The following is a 19,433-nucleotide window of genomic DNA, read 5'->3' as shown; positions in this document are numbered from 1 at the left end:
ACTAAATATCTTTGTGTTGTGGAGTGTTGGTGTGATGGGCATTTACACTATTTTTTGAAATTGAATTGACCGTTAATCAGTTAATCCACTAGTCAAGAAAATAATGGGCAAATTAATTTTTAATGAAAAAATATCGTTAGATGCAGCACTACATATCAACTTAATAAGGCCATAATATGTTAAATGTATGTGTAATGTTCAGCTTGTTGTGGAGTTCTGCCCAAGTGGACAAACAAAACAAGGAACTTACTAAAAACATTTCCAGAGTTGTCCTAAATGGAATCCTTCTTGTGGAGGTATAGGCAATTTGAGTCAGCCACGGGAATGGCGGACTCCGCCACCAACTATTATAACTAACTAACTATATAACTAAAACTATTATATAGAGAGGTAATTACAGAATATAAATACATAGAATGGTTTTGCAAAAATGGGGTTTAATTTCATGAAAATCTTAAGGGCTACAACTTTAACATATCTATTATTTACTCACTGTATTTGGAGATACTGGTTTGGCTTCTAACTTTCAATTCAAGTTAATTAGACTGATCTGCTCTGGCTGGGCTGCTGCTTAATTTAATTGTTGCTTGTCAACATCTCTTTCTCTCTATTAAAATTCATTAAACTCAACATTACACTTTTACATTTACAATTTTGACTAGAAATTGTATCATTGTTTAAAGGTTTTCAGGGTTATTATAATAGTCAATGTCATTATATAATAAGTAAATTAAATATGCAAATATGAAGTAATGATCAATAGTTAATATATCATTGTGATGCTGTCAGGGAATGTTTAGCATTATCAGTTTTTGGATGGTCATTTAATTACACAGGTAATTGTAGTGTTTCCAGCAGTTATTATGTTATCTGTTGCAGCAACCCCAGAGATTTAATAAACTGTTAAGCTTTTCTGTTATCTTTAATTTTGTCTTTGATCAGTGTGCAGGTCTCGTGGACTTATTTTCTCTGTGCGGTCTGACAGCTGTGCATGCATATTGTCTTTGCGCCGTGTGTGTGTTGTTAATGGGCATTGTCTCGCTGTCATTCAGCTGTGTAGCTTGTATTTAGATTGTCAAGTCATGTCAACATGAGCCTACAATCTCCCTCTTCTTTGTCATCCTTTTGCATCTCTGAAGTGGCAGAGAGAGAACAGAAGCCAAGAGCACACATCCTAAACTTTTCCTCATTGGAAAAGATACAGTGAAGGATATTTCTGGAAATGTTGATGCAACATTTCGCCACATCCCCAAAGTTGTTAATTCTGTCTTGTTAAATCCTGTCTCTCCAGGCTCATGGCGACATCTGTGCGTTTTGGGCAATGGCAGCCTCATTCGCGCTCCCAGTGAGCTCTTTGAATGAAATGTGTTTGAAAGTCTCGCTTCAGTCACATTAATGAAAGCTTTGGCTGTTCTTTTCTAAAGCAGCAATGTGACCTAAATATAGACACAGCCCAGTGGGGTCCCGCAGAATACCTTAGAAGCTTCTACAAAAGCAACTACGTTTTCTCCGTGCATGCTTTTGACATGTTGGGGGTCAACATTTGTTTGACTGCACATGTGAGCTGGCTGTTGTTTTCTGCTGCATCCTTCGGTACTAAAAGGAATGATGGTTCCTGCTGCAGCACAGTGAAGGAGCAGGGTAGCATTCAAATGGCAGCCCTCAAAGTTTTCGTTGTAATGTGATGGGAGTAGCCTATTTCAGCAAGCTCATATTAGGGGCAGCGACATGCTCTACCTGCAGAGTGGACAGACGCAACACTCTCCATTAAAACATGATTGGAAAGCAGGACCTCCTGGTCATTACGACCTTCATCAGACCTTTGTGTTAATGGAGATCACATGGCCTCAATCATCTCTTCTGGATAGTTCAGATTTTAAGGTTGGGCTGCTGCTTTTGCTGTTTGAAGTGCAAAACTTCTTAAACCTGCAGAGCAACATACTGTATAATCTGAGCCATGTATTTCATAAGCGAGATAAATGAAGTGTTGCAAATGTTTAGAATGTTGTATCTCTATTTTATTTTTATTCTTCTTTCTTATAATATTCTCTCCTGACAGAAGACCTGAATATTGTCCTTTTTATTGAACAGGACTAAACTGACTTATCCTAAACAGAGAAGAGGCTCGCTCCGTGTGGGGCTCAGTGGAGTTTAGTACCCGTCTTGACGTGTTTTTTGGGTCCCTTGTGTTCAGTGCCATTTATAACAAGCATCCAAGAGGTCATATCTTGGACAGAAGGTAGTCTTTTGCTTCTTTTTTGCTGAGTGAGTAACAAATATAATGGGTCAGCTGAGAGCACAATGGCACAGTTCCAACATGCAGTGTTCGCTCAATGTATTCATCACGTTTTTATGTCACATCCTAACAGTATCAAAAAAGTATGATCAATATATTTGTATAGCTACGGCTAAAAAATAAACACTTACGCTGACATTGGCCTTTTCTGTGAGTCTGTTTGGATAAAGTCATCCTAAATGAAACATTTTATCTGACTTGGCTTCCAAACACAAAGCAGAATTTATCTCAGCCTTCAGTAATCATTGGTGTTACTGTCTATTAATCTCTGGTTGATAGGATACAATTTTTTATAATAAATGAAGTAAATGATTTTTTTTCCTTTATGTGTGATACAACACTGGAACAAAGGGGGCTTTTGAGAGTATTGTAATGTGTGGTACGATTCATCCTGTGTTTGTTTGCTGCCTTTACTGCATTTTTAGTCCGGAGATGCGGTGAAACTGTGCCAGGAAGTGTTTGTCATGACTTCCTTTTTCAAAAGTAATAATTTAATACCTTCCTTTTCTGCTGCTATTAAATGTCGGCAACATAATAACATCAAAAATATCTGGTGAAACAATCTATCACCCAAGCAGCTGTCATTTCATGCTATTGATCTGTTTTCCAAACTGGATGTTTTTGATTTGGTGCCACGTTTGAATTATTCACATCTCCGAGCTTTGAGGTTTGCCCTCCCAGATCAGCACATGATTGTGTAGGAGTCCATTAACCTTGGTGTTTGCTTCTCTCAGGAGGCAGAGGGATCCTTGCCCTACCTGCTGGTGCTGTGTGGCGACCACGGCATGTCGGAGACCGGCAGCCACGGGGGCTCCTCAGAGCCAGAAGTCAATACGCCCTTGGTGCTCATAAGTCCGACCTTCAAAAGAAAAGGTAAACTGTCTAGTGTTGCTTAAAGAGGCAGAGGGCAGCAGATTTGTCATTGAATTGAAGGGATTCTGTTTGGCAGGGGCTGGTGATCCCATTGGTACACCCTGTCGACATACTGACCCATGACTTATGATAAGTGTGTAGACATGACATGATTTTGGACTGTCTAGTTAAGGCAGTGTCTCTGTCCACTGGTCCATCCTGCTTGAAAGAATGTGTTTTGTTCATCACTGAAAATGATGAATAAGTCAAGCTAAACTTCTAAATAGGATTTGTAGGGAAAATATTTTCGTTCATGCTCACACATAACTTCCATTAATTTTAGTGTGAGGGACAGTGTCATCTCCACAGAGTGCAAATAGAAAACTCCTGAGCAGAACTTTATTTTGCAGTGATAAATGTGGTTGAGTGTGAAAGCGTGATCGTGATAATTGCCTCTTTCTCAGCCAAGTCTATTTTTGAGATATTTTCTTGCATAGATTTTTTTTATTTATAGACCATTCATTCTTTAATCATTTACAGTTCAGATGAGTTGTTGCTACATAATCCGTGGTTTTGCTAGCACTCTGCGCCTCCTGTGGTGCCAACAGCTTGAATGATTTGCCTACCAGTAGGACTTTATACTTTCAAATTCAAAAATTTTACCAATCACAGAAGGGATCAGAAGTAAATGCCAAATTCTGTGTTCTCTTCACTGAAATACATCCAGAGGCAGTTGAATTAATTCCATAAGTCATTAATGAGGTGGTTTTCTCTGTTTCATTAACATAGAAGTTAAAAGATAACACTGTTTCTTTATAAAGTTTATTTTGTAGCACCTCTTTTACAAAGTGTTTCACAAGAAAAAAAAGGAAACAGACATAGAATACGAACATAATATAGCTCCTGAAAAGGGGGACTGTGTGCTGTGATTTGATCATATTGATTGACAGCGACCAAACAAGCCACTGTCTGTCATCAGATTCTGATTCAAATGTTGCTAAATCCTTATTGGTGTATGTAAGTACATGACATCCCTTTTTTTCTAACTGAGTGCCGCCCACTTTAAACCAATGAGAGGAGAAGAAATACAGAAATCTCTAATGTGACTAACTGTTCTTACTTTAGCCGAAAATAGTGTGTTCATGTAGGATCCCATGGCTCATAATGAGAAGCTGGATGAGAAAGTGAGTTTTCAGGGCAACACAGGGAGTTATTTTGTCCAGTTTTGTTGTGGTGGTGGTGTATATCCAGCTGTCTATGTGTGCAGACACTTGTGTGAGACACCTTAACGTAAGAACAACAAGACATGTAACAATACATGACAGAAACTTCGTCCTTATGCCACATGTTCTTCCTATAGAGGAGATATTCTGATTCGGAAGCACCTAATTTAATAATTAGAAAGGAAAAATTAAGACTTGAATCTACTGTGCCTTGAGTCCTTTGTAACCTCAATGCTATAAGGGACATACTTTCTATTAATACCACCTTAAGTTTACATATGTTGACATGGAAATGTATTCTATTTAATGCATCAGTTAGTGCAATCAGTGCACTCATCAGTATAACTGGTTATTTTTAACATAGTGAGAATGGCGGGTCGTTAGTAGAAAGCTCAACTGCCTGTTGTTTTTCATTAGAACATGCTGCAGTGGATCAGAGTTCATTACTGGCTCAGTACCTTAGCTTCATTTTTTAATCTGAATGCATCATTGAGAAAATTGCCCTCTTGACAGAACATTTAGTCAACATTGCTGGGAGGATCCTGAGAGGCAATGCCACTTTAATAAGACAGTGTAGGTGTAAGAAGCCATACAGTCATTGTTTACCTCAGTATCTATGTATCTTAGCCATGATACACTGTATTACAGTCAAAACCAAGAAAAGCCAATAACAGAGAATGGATGAGGTGATAACTTCCCAGCCTCAAAACTCGCAGCAACAATGGTGCAACCACATCAGTAACTGATGCAAGAATGTTTTGATACATTGATTTCAGCCTACTGATGTGATAGAGATATTAATGGAGTGAGGTATAGTGCCCATATACGCATTTCATACGTGTGCCAGCATCTGTTTAAACCCAATCATAACAAATCATGTTGAGGTAACTGTGCTATGATCTGTTGAGAAAACCTTGTTATTGTGCCAGCATTCGTACAAAGTAATCTCCAAGCCGAGCAAACGCATGGTTCGGTACAGTCGTATTAAGAATTCAAAAATGGCTATAATGGTGGTGTTTTAGAGATAATATTAGCAAGCTAGATACTTTGATGCAAATGGCTTCATCATCAGCTGCAGTTTTCTCATCTGTGAATCAGCATTCTGTGTGTGTAACCTTTTACTGAGTTATGACACATCTGTTCCGCCAGAATGTGAGTCGCTCTGTTCTGTGTAAGCCAAACAGTACAGTACAAACAGACTGGATATCGCTGATGGTGGTAATGTATAGGCATGTGGTCAGTGGTCTGGCAAGCAGGTTACTTCTTCTTGGCTTGTTTTCAGAGAATAAATCGCAACATCATAAAATAATAATGTATGATTTTACATGCAGTTAAAATGGGATTAGTGTTCGATTAAACATCTCCAGAGGGGTTTAAAAATATTTAACTTTAAATAGAAGGCTCTATCATTAGTTTAAGTGCTGCAACTCAAACCATAACATTCATACATAGTCATTCATTGCTAAGTAACAGATTTAAACAAGCCGCATATACTTGTTGATTTATGGCATTATCCTGAATAGCTATGGGCTTAATACAGCAAAGTCCTTGTCTTTTTGCAAATCCGTCTCCTTTTAATATAAAATGGATAATTCCCCGGCTTATTTCATTGTGTCCAATTACCAAATTAGCTCATAGCTCTGGGGTTTGTCCCAGTCTTTAGTCCGCAGCTGTCTCACTTCCCCGCACATGTGAGCTGTATTGTTCATTTTAGGATAAATTATACACCAGTATGGTTATTTATTGCAACCTGAAAACTTCAATCAGATGCAGACAATTTGGGAAATGACTCCCACTCTCTTTCTTGAAAGCTCTCTACAGGAAGCCAAGTGTCAACATAAAAATGTCTGTTCACTTTTGACAGGAGACAAGCTTTGAAAAATGAAAACCACATTGATATGATAATGATGTTATTCATTCATTCATTTTTTGTTTCTGTTTGGGTTGTTTTGCATGTTGCAACAACCCTCCCCATGGTCATACCCACAGGCATTAATACAAGAGTAAATATCAGGGTTGTTTGGGATGCTTTTGTGTTCAGATTCAGGTTTTATATGTTTCAAATTAAGTTAATAAGGTTGTAGATACTCCACCACACTCGCCATTTTCCCATGATCGCAGTTTGACTGTCCTGAGGGGACAGAGAAAGCACCGGCAATGAGATGCTGTAGCTACTGTGATTAGAGCGATATGTCCCAGTAAAATATATTGTACATAATCACTGACTTCCAAACAACAGAGAGGTGTGGGATTTTTCACTGTTAGTGTTTGTGTCAGGTTTATGACTTGAGGAGAAGGACCTCCTTTTTCAAATTTATCTTGATAAGTGTTGTGAAATTCTTTCAGACAAGCTCTTATTGTGTGAACGGAGGAATCTTCCACAGCAGGCAGTATAAAAATTGAGCCATTTCCTTGTGTCCATCATGTAAATAGTTTTTGTCTGTGGATTGCTTTAAGGTTTGAAGTAATAAAATGTGACTTTTGTTCTTATAAATAAATATCCATTTTGCCACCCGCTATCACTGATTGGTGTAACACAATTGTGATTCAACATTTGGTTAGTTTTTGAAAGCTCTTCCATTTTCTTTGTCTGACGCTGCAGGTTTTCAAGGGAACATTCCACTGGCACACAGGAGGTGGTGCATTTTAACTTTTAAGTATTTTTGGAATAAATAGAAGAAGAATCTGTTAGTTAGTACATTCAGGTTGAACAGGTTCCTTGAAATTTATCAGTGGAAAAGACATCTCAGTAGTAGACACTGATTGAATGTTAGAAAACAACACAGCGAAACAAAGATAACACCAAAATACGAAAAATGCAAAGAAATGCACTTATTTCATGTGTCATTATTTCACCATCATGCATTGCAGATGCAGTAGATCCTCAAAGTTTTGCTTGTGTGTTTTTGCCCTGTGATGTCAGTGGAAATGGAGAAGCCTGGAGTGGTGGAGCAGGTTGACCTGACTCCGACCCTGGCCCTGGGACTCGGCCTGCCCATATCTCAAAACAGCGTGGGCCGTGTCATCCCGGGTGTCTTGGAAGAAACCTCACTCCGAGACCAGCTGCGCTTCCTGCATCTCAATGGCCACCAGCTCAGCTGTCTGCTCAAAGACAGCATGCCCGACTATGAGAAAGGTGGGTTACAATTTCAATGTGTCCAACCTCTGGACTCGTTAAAAGCCCAGAAAGCCAGGACCTTGTCTGACAGGGAGTCTCATCATTATGCTGTATTGTTTCCAGGCTGGTGATAGTATCAGTGGCTACATTTTTCCATGCACACAGCAATGTGACACTTGCCAATAGTAAGAAAAATAGTGCAATTTAAGGAATAGTTCATTCCACAGTGAAAATGCAGTCATTTTTTCCTTACCCCTATGTCAGTCAAAACTCTATTGAATTTGGTAGAACTACCAAACACACAGCAGGTCAGTCCCCATTACTCCATCGCAGCCTTCTCCCAACCTATTGAAGTTAATGGGGCCATCTTATTCAAACTCCAAAAAATAACATACAATGTCCAGCACATGCAGTATCATAATGCAAATGCATTTTCCTCACAACTTCCTCAAAATTCCAGTAACTGACACCTAATAATTTGGTTTATATGCGACAGAGGGTTATTCAGAAATATGCAGAGCAACATGAGCTCTGTCACCGGCTACTCATGTTCAACTTCATCACAGTTAAAGCTGCACTAATTAATATTTTTCTGAATATGTGGGGTCGCTCGTAGTGACAAACCCACAGAGAATGATCACCTGACTCTGCATTCCCCTTTAGCTCTACGGAGTGTTTTAGCATCTTTCATCTCATTGTTTTGGTGTCATGGCCCTTACGGCAACTTTACCGTTTTGGCTCACTCTCACTGCTCTCATCAACCCTTTTTTCCAGCAGCAGGCAACTGTTTCCAAAGAAACAGCTCTGATAAGCCCACTGTACACAACATGTCCACCACCAAACAGCAGACACACACAGTTAGCAATTAGCTAACACAGTGGAGCATTTAGCAGCTAAAGAGCCAGATATTCTTTCTCAGGAATTGGTGGAGAACAAAAACAGAGCTAAAGGAGAGTGAATATTGGACTTACATTCATCACGTGGCCAAAAAGACAACTTAAAATGAATGCCTATGTTGCTCCGAGCATGTTAGCTATAACGACTCTGTAAGATGATAATATGGCAATGTGGTGCTTCTGCCAAGTGGCCATAGAGAAAAAGAGCTAATGCTGTTATAAAGAAATAAAATGTCGGTGTATACATGTTCTGACAGGTCTAGCTAGTAAAAAATACAAAAAACACAAGTTATTGAGATAACATATGCTAAGTCCGATCACTGTCTTACGTGGTTGATTGTTTTATTTGCATTCCTCTCACAGTTTTGTGCATGGAATGTTTTCTCTGAAGAAACACAGATGGCACAGACTTAAGTTGACTCAGAAACGTTTTTTGCTGCAAGTAGAAGTCCATCTCCTCATTATTCACACCATGTTGTCGACTGCATCAAAGCAGCTTCTCAGAGTGTTTAACCTGAAGCAGTCTGATTAAGACGAGGGTAGAATCATCTTACAAGTTCAAAAGATTCATCATACCAAAGCTCATCAGCACTGGAATGCTTTATAAAAAGACAGATTTTGGAAAATTAGATTTCAACATGTCTTAGATGAAAACAAATCAATTCAAACACATGGTTTTATTTTGGTTAATGGTCTCTAATGGTAGTTAACAGATTGAAAACATTCATCTTGCAGTTACATAATCCTTCAAATGTCTTTCGGTATGTTTGCAGTTTTTTGTTGTCGCAGATGAATCAAATAAGTAGGGTACTAAAACCTGCCATAAATACTGACCATATGATACAAGAGCAGGTTTATGAAGAAGAAAGACTGAACCTAGCTCTACCAGAAACCTGTATCTGAGTGAGAAACATGTTCTGAACATGGTGGTTCCTGTCATGTCAGGGTGTAAGTGTTAAACCCTATGTTGAAAATCTGTGTACTAATTTCTTTAAATCTGTGAATAAATGACCTTACAACTGTGAAAATTCCACATGGGAGAGTCACTAATAGTCTGTGGTTTGTTCTTGAACATTAATGCTGCCCACTCTTTGTGCAAATGCATGCACATATCATCACTGAGTTTAGCTCCCTACTTTTATCTCGGGGTCACATTGTTTGTCAGAGTTATCCATCTTGCAGTCTCTCCCCAACGCCTCTTATCTGTCTCCCTCTCCGTCTGTCTCTCAGTGGCTGTCCTTCATTTTCACAAACATTTGATACACCAATGGCAAAAATTACCATTGCTAATGTTTGATTGTTTGGGAGTAATTTATCTTATTGTTTTATATGAGACAGAGGGAAGGAGGCAGAGAGAAAACTCTTTGATAACTGGCTTGTTTGGCAAATAATTGGACATGTGGCATTTAAAGCACTAAAAAGGCTGTTTTTCCCCCCCTTTTTTCTACTGAATCAGTTGAACCGTGAACATGGAATACTTTTGACATGATGACCAAATAGATAATAGGTGGTGCCAAGTTTGCTTACAAGCCCGCAGCCACTCTACCTAATGAGACATTTCTGAACACACAAAGAGGCACAAAAACACTTAGAACAAATCTGATGTCCAGAAAATGAGGAAATGACACCCCTAATGTTAGAAGTCCATAGCAAGCGTTAGAGAACTGATTTAAAATCATTACCCTGCATCTGTAAGAACATTAACTTGTAGTATAACTACATAACTAGTATTAGCTTGTACTGTACATTTGTATTTCAATTGGATTCCTGTAAATTAATGACTGGGATGGGAGATGAATAGATGGGTGCCCACATAATAGTTAGTATGAAGGAGCCTCTTCCCAACAGGAATGTATACTCATTATGGGTGGCAATGATGGCCTGTCAGTCGGTAAGTCCACCGCTTTGGTCCAGACTGAAATATCTAAACAAATGTTGGATGGATTGCCATGACATGTTGTACAGACATTCATTGTTCCCAGATGATGAATCCTAATAAGTTTGTTGATCCTCTGACTGAGGTTGACATTTGTGGCTTTGAGTGAAATGTCTCAACAACAGTTGGATGGATTAAAATGAAATTTGGCACAGACATTCATATCAACCTCAGGATGAATTGTAATCACTTTGGTGATCCCCTGCCTTTTCATCTGGCGTTATCATCAGGTCAAAATTTCAATATTTTGATTAATGACTAGATACCTGCAAAACTAATGACATTTAGTGATAATTAGGAAACGTTAGCATGCTAACACACTAAACTAAGATGGTGACCATGGTAAACATTTTACCTGCTTAGCATCAGTATGTCAGCATTGTCACTGTGAGCATGTTAACATGCTGACAGTAGCATTTAGCTCAAAGCACCACTGTTCCACAGTACAGCCTCACGGAGCTGCTAGCATGGTCGTAGACTCTTATTAAAATGGAGCTACACTTTCCGAGTTTTCATTTTGTCTTTATTTACCAAATTATATTTCAGCATCAAATATTTCAAATATTGTAAAAACCTGCTCTCTCAAAAGTTTTTGTCTTTTGGTAACACACTTTTGTGTCATCTTTGGGCCCACACACATTTGTATGTTGTCCCAATTTTCAGTACAACATAACACAGTGCATGCTGTCTTGTGTGTTATGTTGAATTGTAAGACAAGTGTGCATTATGCTGTTTAAAATCAAAACACGGATGTGTTGAACTGACACAAAACTACGAGTGTGTTAAGCAGTGAATATTGCATTTTCAGAACTTGATTTGAAACAAACTACTTCCTTTCACATTCAAAAACTTACGGCTCTGGCAGCACATTTTCCACTCTATTTTGGTCCCTGGTTTCCATAGTGATGGGCTGAAATGGAAATTATTTCAGCAGACCTACATTTGGATGTGTTGATTTTTTTGAATCTGTCCACTTGGGTAATCAAGAAGCTGTTATGCAGTAGAATGTAATAGTTGTTACTGCTGGGAAATTCGCCTGGAATGATATTTTAAGTAGCATGCCTGTTGGACACCTGTTGGGGTCAAATCTTACTGGGTGTGCAAGAAGTTGCTTAAAAGAAATCTGTCTGAAAAGAAATGTTGCTGATTTCAGTATTCAAAAATGTTTCATCAGAGAGACAAAAAGTACTTCAATCGAAAAAGTCATTTAGCAAAGATTTATAATGGCCAGCCACTCTCAGCTTGAGTGTGTCGCCCTAGTTGTATATTTTATGATTTTGTCATTATTGTGCAATCTCTGTTAAGTTTTTGCAATCACTTATTTTTGGCCCAAAGTAAGAATAACCAGAAAAACATGAAAGTAAAATTTTTAAAGTTCAACTCTGGTGATACAAGGTTTAAACAACCTTGTTCTGCCTCCACATATCTCTGCCACAATCTCTGTCTGTCTGCCTTGTTTATTTTTTTAATACTGTTTATCTGATGGTTTTAATCCCTTAAAATAATCACTTACAATAATCACAATGAAATCAAGATAAGATTGCAATAACTATATCCACCCCCACCCTTGCACCCCTGAAGTAAAAAAGAAAAATTAAAGAGATATACTATAATAATAATAATAACAAAGAAGAGGAGTGTGCAATGAAATACGGTATCCATGATTTTACTTACTTCTGTCCAGTGTTCCTGCAAAAGTGGGCAGGAAAAAAATACGTGTGTGTGATTGGTGGCTTCCTCCCCACATCTTCGCCAATTTGGTGTAACCTCATTAGAGTACTTTACATGAATAATAGGTGTTACACACATTCTTATTTGAATTTTCCAAGAGGACTCTCTCCAAACTAAAGAATTTGATGTTTTCCATGTATTACAACGTATATCCTTCCAAATTTCTGGTGACATAGTTAAATTCAGCTCACTTTCCCAAAAGGTAATTGTTTTGACTTTCTGACTCCTAGATTCGTCTTCCACAATCAGATACATCTGACCCAATATAGATTTTGTATTCACCCTATTGGATGTTCTTATTATATAGGCTATTAATGGGTGTGTCTCCTTTATGGTTTTATTTAGCCCTATTTCTTTTGCCAGGTAACTTCTCATTTGTAAATGATTATAAAAATGTGATTTTGGAAGGTTATATATTTTTGACAGAGCCCAGATTCACTTTACAGAATTCTCTATTATTATTATTATTATTATTATTAAGTTATTATTATTATTAAGTAATTTATGATCTACATTTAATAAAGATATTGGACGATATGATGCACAGTCTTCTTCTTTACCTTTATGAATTAATGTGACAGTTGCAGAGTCCTAAGTGTCTGCATATTGTCTGTTATCCAAAGCCCAATTAAAAACTTTACACAGCAAAAGTTCTAGTACATTTTGAAATTCCTCTTAAAACTTATTTTTAAATCCATCACCGTCTGCCTTGTTTCAATCTTCATGTTGTATTTTCTTGTTCTTCTAACCTCAGGCATCTTGGAGGGCCATTAACCAATCCCTGCACTTTTAGACAGATGAAACATGGCCTGAGCCATCGATATTGTATGATTCATGCCTGTGGCTTAAGCTTCTAATATTTCCACCAACCCCTCTGTCTGGCTACGCCAAAGTCACTATTTATCACCCCTATGCCTATGTGGCTGAGATAGGTGTTATACTGCAAAATGTTGTTTTTAGGAGCGCGTGTGCACATCTGTGTGTGTGTGTTTCACTGACGTATACCACAAATCAAACCTCCACATCGCTTTGACCTTGAACAGGCTCCTAAAGAACTGAAGTAAAATGAAAACAGGCATCATTTTATCTGCTTTGAGTAAACATATGAATGAGTCATACCTTGTCATCATTAGGAACCTGACAAATTATACATTGCTTTTTTCAGGACTAAATGGTTTTTACCACGGGCATATTATCTTTTCAATTTAAGGAACATTATCGACACAGGAAACAGAAAATACTGAAATTTAATAGATTTCCCATTTAAAACATCCTAATGATTCATCATCAGAATGATTGATTAAGGCATAAATAGGATAACTGAACGTTCATTCATAAGGAAACAAATAGTTAGAAAATGCCTGTACTTTCTTTATGATGAAATATAGCAGGATAGGCAGCAGTCTTGAAGAGGCCTTTTCTGAAGTGAGACAAAGCACTCCAGACCTCCTTAACTTTTCTTCACTTTTTGCATGGCTCAGTTTGTTTTTAAATAAGCTGATAGCAAAACATGAAGCATTTCTGCCAGTGATTCCTACCCCATCCAATCGTGGCTTTGCATCCAAACATGGTTGTACCTTAATATGTCACAATATGGTGATAGATTGTTGATATATACAAGGAAAATTAACAACAACAAAACAGAGGTTGAAGTTGCATAATTGGAAAGCACAGATTGTTTGGTTTCATAAATAAGTTTAATTGTCCTTATGCATCAAATGGCTTTTGGTGGTAAATAAACTGTGCAAAATTAATGTGACGGCACATCAGGAAACCCATAGAGGTTATTAATGAGATGCTGAAAATGTCCTCCTCATTTTGACAAATCTATATGAATGCAATAGCTGCTACAGTTCCAACAAGAAATTACACCATATCACAGTAATGCCAAGTGCCTGACAACAAATATCAATATCAAGTGATCCCCGATTAATGGTCACTCTAAAGCCACACTATTTAAACATGCCAATTGTTGATACCGAGGTCCCCCTCCCCACTTCTCTCCGATCCAGAGGCAGGTTTCGAGCAGTTCCGTGTGGCAGAAAAGGCTCATGGGAGCTGGATGAAGCTCTACCTGGAGGGCAACACCTCGGAGGTGCTGACCAACATGGGCAAAAAGGTCCTGAAGCAGTATCTGGAGGCCCTGGCTGCCATGAGCTCAGCCCTCAGCAAACAGCTGGGCAAGTACGACATGTACTCGATGATCGCAGGCATGGTGTTTGTGTTTCAGGTAAGAACAGATGAAGTTAAATTGGTGTAGCTGGTAGGTCAGTGTTTTGTTAGTGTGTGAAAATCACAGGTGTGTAGGAACAAAATAAAAACTAAACTCTCATAAAGAACCATGTCCACATTTGAAAGCTTTCTTTTTCGATTGAGGAGATGTTTCTAACAGTGTAATTGCCATACAGACTGAGAAGAAAAAGCTTTGATAAGATGGACTAGCATAATTTGTACATGTACTGACCTTCACTGTGCATTACATGTGTGTCCAATTTCAAATGGAATTGCCTTTAACTGCGAGCATAGCCGTGCTGCTGTAGGTTTCTGTGATTGTGTCAGTTGAACAAAAAGTTCATCAAAGTTCTTAAATACGTTTTCTCTCCATTCTCTCTGTCTCTCCTGGCCCTTAAGCTTCTGTTGGTCTTACTGCTGGCTATGCCTGAAGCCCTCAGTGGTGAAGCAGCAGTGGACCTCCCAGTCCTCTCAGCCCTGCTCTCCCTGCCTTTCTACCTCTTGTGCCTGCTGCTCGCCTCAGTGCATGTCTTGGTGTGCACATCTGCTGAGAGCTCCTGTTACTTCTGCAGCCTCTCCTGGGGTCTCGTGTTTGCTGCTGTTGCCTTCTCCTCTGCAATGTTTTGTATTCTGGTCTCCATGGCAACACGGCGACTCCCACTGGGATTGAAGATTCACGGGAAGGTGAGTTTGTGCACCTAAATATTACAGGTCCAGATTGTAACAGATGTTTGCCCTCATATGTCTGCACATGTGTGCTTTACCTATGTACAGTAAGCTGCATGTAAAACCACAGTGTGCAGCCTGACTTGTTATCCAGTTCGGCTGGTCTGTGATTGCTTCAGAACAAAGAATATTAAAGTGACAAGTGAAGCAAAAGATCTAATGTAAGTGACTCCAGTCCTGTCTCTGGATGGAAAACTGACTGACTGCTGTTTAAAACATAGATTTCTGCTCTTATGTTTTAATTTGTCACTGCCTGCTGGTAGAGAAACATTACCTACGAGACTATCAGAATTTATTTGAGAGAAAAATTACTAAATCGACTGAGCCTCAGGGGGGATGGTACGCTCTTGTCTATTCACTTTGTGATTTAGCAAAGTTAGCAAAGTCTTTACTAATGCAGCTTTAAATCACTTGAATGTTCCTGTTCTTTGAAACAAAAGAAAAGTTTTAGTAGATTTTCTTGGATCTGTGACAATTGAAAAATCACTCCACCGAAATGTGGCCTAAAAGAAGTGTTTCAGCAGTGCCTCTTATTCGATTTGAGACTTCGGGCACCATTTATATTAATCAAATAGTGCTTGGCTGTATGCACACCTTGTCATGTGTTTTTCATCGATAATTGCAAAAAGCCCTTTTAATTACCATACAGTATTGCACAGAAATGTTAAGGTAATTAGCAGGGAGTAGCTTTAATGTTGACATTTAATTTAATGCAGTAATATAACTTTAAATCTACTGACACATAAAAAACTATATTGTTTAATGTTGACACACAAAGTATGAGAACCTTTTTATCAGTCAATGTAGTGACTGTGAGAGTCATAGAAAAGGAACTCAGACAGTATTTCGAAAAACAGAGTTTTTAACAGCACAACAAATGGAACATGAATTTGTTACAGAAGCCGCTAAAGTCTGTTCCACTGCAGGTTTACTCTGTGTCCCAGAAATCACACGCTCCCAAATCAGCTCACGTTTCTGAAACCCACTGCTGCATTGATGAACATAATCCATCATTTTAAATAACATATGTATTGTATTATTTTTTAACACGACTTTATAACCCCACTGTCTGTGAGGTAATTAAGTACGGCTAGCTCGTTTAGGTTTTGGCAGTAATCAGGATGGTGTATCGGTCAGGACGCAGGAATGAAGATGAGGAGACGTAATTTCTTCTCTGAACTGTATTGTGTTTCAGCAGTATTTATTGTTGCAGTTCAACACTCAGTATTATCATCAGTCTGGAATAACAAATAAATCACCATTAGGTACTGACAGCAACAGGACACGAGCACTTACATGAGCATTATCCTTTAACTGAATGGGAAAGCCAAAATTATGTAAACACTTCATAGAAAATGGCTTAAACTTGGTAGTAATCTAATCACAATTACAAACAAAGGTTGGTCATATTATGATGAATGCCAGTTTTCAGCATTTGTCAGCTGTAAAGGAATCACTATGTTTACATGTAAGTTGTCAAACTAATGTGAGGAATAACAGAGAGAAAAGAGGCCACATAATCTGTGGCCAAACTGCTGGTGCACTTGTCAAATAACCAGAACAATTATTTAACATGTCAAGGGGGAACAGTCAGTAAACCTACATGACACCATTACACCTACAGAGCTGATGGACAAAGGTTCAGCAGTCGAAAATGAAGGACAGCATACAGGGGACTTAGAAATACAGCTAATGACCCACTGTTGTGGCAGTGCTTTTGATGGTTTTTGATCAAATTTGTTGTTATATTATTTTGTCTTCCCCCCGTAATGACTTTGTTGAAATTTACTTCAACAAATAAAAGTAATTGCCAGCGATGTTTAGATTGCTTTTCTAAATGTGAGCAATCAATCAGAGGAAGTGGGACTAGTTATTCAGAAGGTGGAAGCATTCAGTCTTTAGTGTTTGTTTAAATTGGCCTAAAAGATGAGCCCTCTTTACTGCTGCACCTCTTTGCTCATTATAATTTATCTGTAAAGGTTACATCTCATTTCCCTTCTGGGAAGTTTGAGAAAGTGCTGATGCTGCAAAAAAGTCAGAAGAAATCCACTCAGGCCATTAGGTTGGGTGAAGAAATAAACTCCCAAATCTATACACTGAAGCATGTGGAGAAAATATACTGTAGATTTTTCTGTTACTCGGGCTTCCTTAAAAAGACTGTGGAATATTTTCTTTGAGTTTGAATGTCACACAAATAGATTAGCTCAGTTGGCAGGTAATGACTGGACTTGTAAAGAGAAGTGTGCTTCCTCATCCAGCAGCAGATTCTTGAGAAATCTCCAGACTTTGGCTAGAAAGGTAAAACATACAAAAATAAACTTAAGGTATTTAGAAAGATTTAGACTATCCCATTTTGTTTCTGTGAATGACACAATCACCACAAAATGAAAGGGAACAAATTATTTACTGTTTGTTATAGCTGCAACTAAAAATGTATTTCTTTATTGTTTACACTGTAATCTTTTTTCTTTTGATTCATTGACTAATCGTTCAGTCAAATGTCAGAGAATAGTGAAAAATCCAAAAGTCCACACACCAAAACCCAAAGATATTCAATTTACATTGATATAAAACAGAGACAAGTAGCAAATCCTCACATTTTAGATGCTGGAACTAGAGAATGTTGGGCGTTTTGCTTGATAAATGACTTGTATGAATAATCGATTATCAAAATAGTGGTGTTTCAACACTGTGTGTTATATTGAATGATTTATGTCAAGAAAGTAATGCAGAAGAAACTCAGTTCTGGATGGTACAGGCTATAAAAGCTCATAACAGCATATATTTATGTTTAATAAAATCCAGCTGTAATGTGTCCTCAACTATAAAAGCTGTTACTTGTGCTCATTTAGTTTTGAATCCTGCTGCAGATATGTTTTTAACTAAAACTTTGAACTAGTCATAGAGGGACTTAGAGGGTAGACAGTAAAACTACAGTAGCATTTCAGCTTCCTTACATTGACTTGTAGATGATGTTGGAATCAATTTTAAAATCTTATTGAATGCTTTTAAAGCAATATATGGATTTGTTCCATATATTGCACATATATCTTGTTCCAAAAATGGTAATTAAATATTTACAATCATGTTCCATCTTCATGGCCAAAATCTTTATCTCTGTAATAACCTGTGTGAGGAAATACAATTAGTAGACTCTGTGTTCTCTAAGTCACGACTGACAAACTCATTTTGATATTGAGATTAGATAATGAAGCTGTTTTATTGTTACACTATATTAGTAATGGTAATAACTTTTCTGATGGAATTAAATCTTTTTGGACAGTTTTCAGCAACCTTTCAACTTACTTAGATGCTTCAAAAATACAGCTTGAGTTACCATTAAGGACAAAAAAGTAGGAAAATATTGTGCAACAAAGTTCCAAAATGAAAGAAATTATCGTATGTCAGGTAAAGTCTTGTTATATTATATAATCACTTAAATCAGTTTGGATCTACAGTAAGTGCAAAGTGGTGCCTAGTTTGGCTTGACAAATGACTGCATTATGGGTGGCATCCAAAACCTTTATTAGAGGTATCCTGATTAGTTTCTCTGGCAGAGAGAGTGAGGTTGGAAAACTGGCAGATTAAGCACACTCACTAACTCACCACTCCAACTAAAATGTGATTAGAATACCAGTTGAATGAATTTGAATAACTTAAAGGTGAGTATACTTCATTTAAAAAAGTAGTGTCTATAAAGGAGGTGAGTGGGAGAATGTTCGAAAAGAGAAATTGGAGAAAACAGAAATGCCAAGTGTAAAATACCAGCATTTTTAAACATATTTAAAATGAAGTAAACCCCTAACAAATGTATTAATTGAGTCTCTCAGTTCACTCTCAGAGTTTAATAAGCTTTCTTTTTTGAAAATATCTATATTTCTTGTAAGAAAGCTGGAAAGTCCAGAGGGTTGAGTCAGAAAGGGTGTTTCACAACTCCATGATGGAAAGTCGGGTTCAAAGGCCTGCCAGTAGAATGTGAGAAATCATATACACATATTAGACCCAAGAAAGGTTGAAGTATTTCCAGAAGTATTGCAACTAATTTGTCAGTTTCATAGTACTTTTGCCTGAAACCTTAGAAAGTTATTAACTGGCATGGATGCAGATATGGTACCAGAGGTCCTCCAATAATTTTAAGGCAAAATATTACATTTTAGACAAAAAGGTCATCATCCTGTCATTTCACTGAGCTTTGTCATGATGCAGAGAAGGGCATTGACAGGGCAAAAGAGTAATATCATTTATCCATCCTCACCACATTAGGCTTCAGTTCTGGTTTTGATTGATGGATGTTCTATTGTATATGTTGGCTCTGAGGCTGCTTAGAAAATATTTCTCCCTATTATGGTCTTTAAAATAACATATCATCATAGCATATCCTACCTCTCTTTCATTGTTTCAATCGGAAAACAGCCTTTTTTGA

General features: G+C 37.8%; 1 protein-coding gene across 2 annotated transcripts in view; it reads left to right on the top strand.

Moving 5' to 3' along the window:
* pigg (phosphatidylinositol glycan anchor biosynthesis class G) overlaps positions 1-19,433 on the top strand; it is a 55,263-nt gene that overhangs the window by 9,339 nt on the left and 26,491 nt on the right. The window contains exons 5-8 of one of the 2 annotated variants that reach the window (XM_044204310.1): positions 3,034-3,169; positions 7,295-7,507; positions 14,065-14,282; positions 14,684-14,968. In XM_044204310.1, the coding sequence (XP_044060245.1) occupies positions 3,034-3,169; positions 7,295-7,507; positions 14,065-14,282; positions 14,684-14,968 (852 nt within the window). Of the gene's footprint in view, positions 1-3,030; positions 3,170-7,294; positions 7,508-14,064; positions 14,283-14,683; positions 14,969-19,433 lie in introns of both variants that reach the window. The other variant, XM_044204309.1, reaches the window with a different exon arrangement.

Source organism: Siniperca chuatsi, linkage group LG8 (assembly GCF_020085105.1).
Source record: "Siniperca chuatsi isolate FFG_IHB_CAS linkage group LG8, ASM2008510v1, whole genome shotgun sequence".
Classification (NCBI taxonomy): domain Eukaryota; kingdom Metazoa; phylum Chordata; class Actinopteri; order Centrarchiformes; family Sinipercidae; genus Siniperca; species Siniperca chuatsi.
Note: the sequence above shows the minus strand (reverse complement) of the source record. Positions and strands in the feature narration are given on the sequence as shown.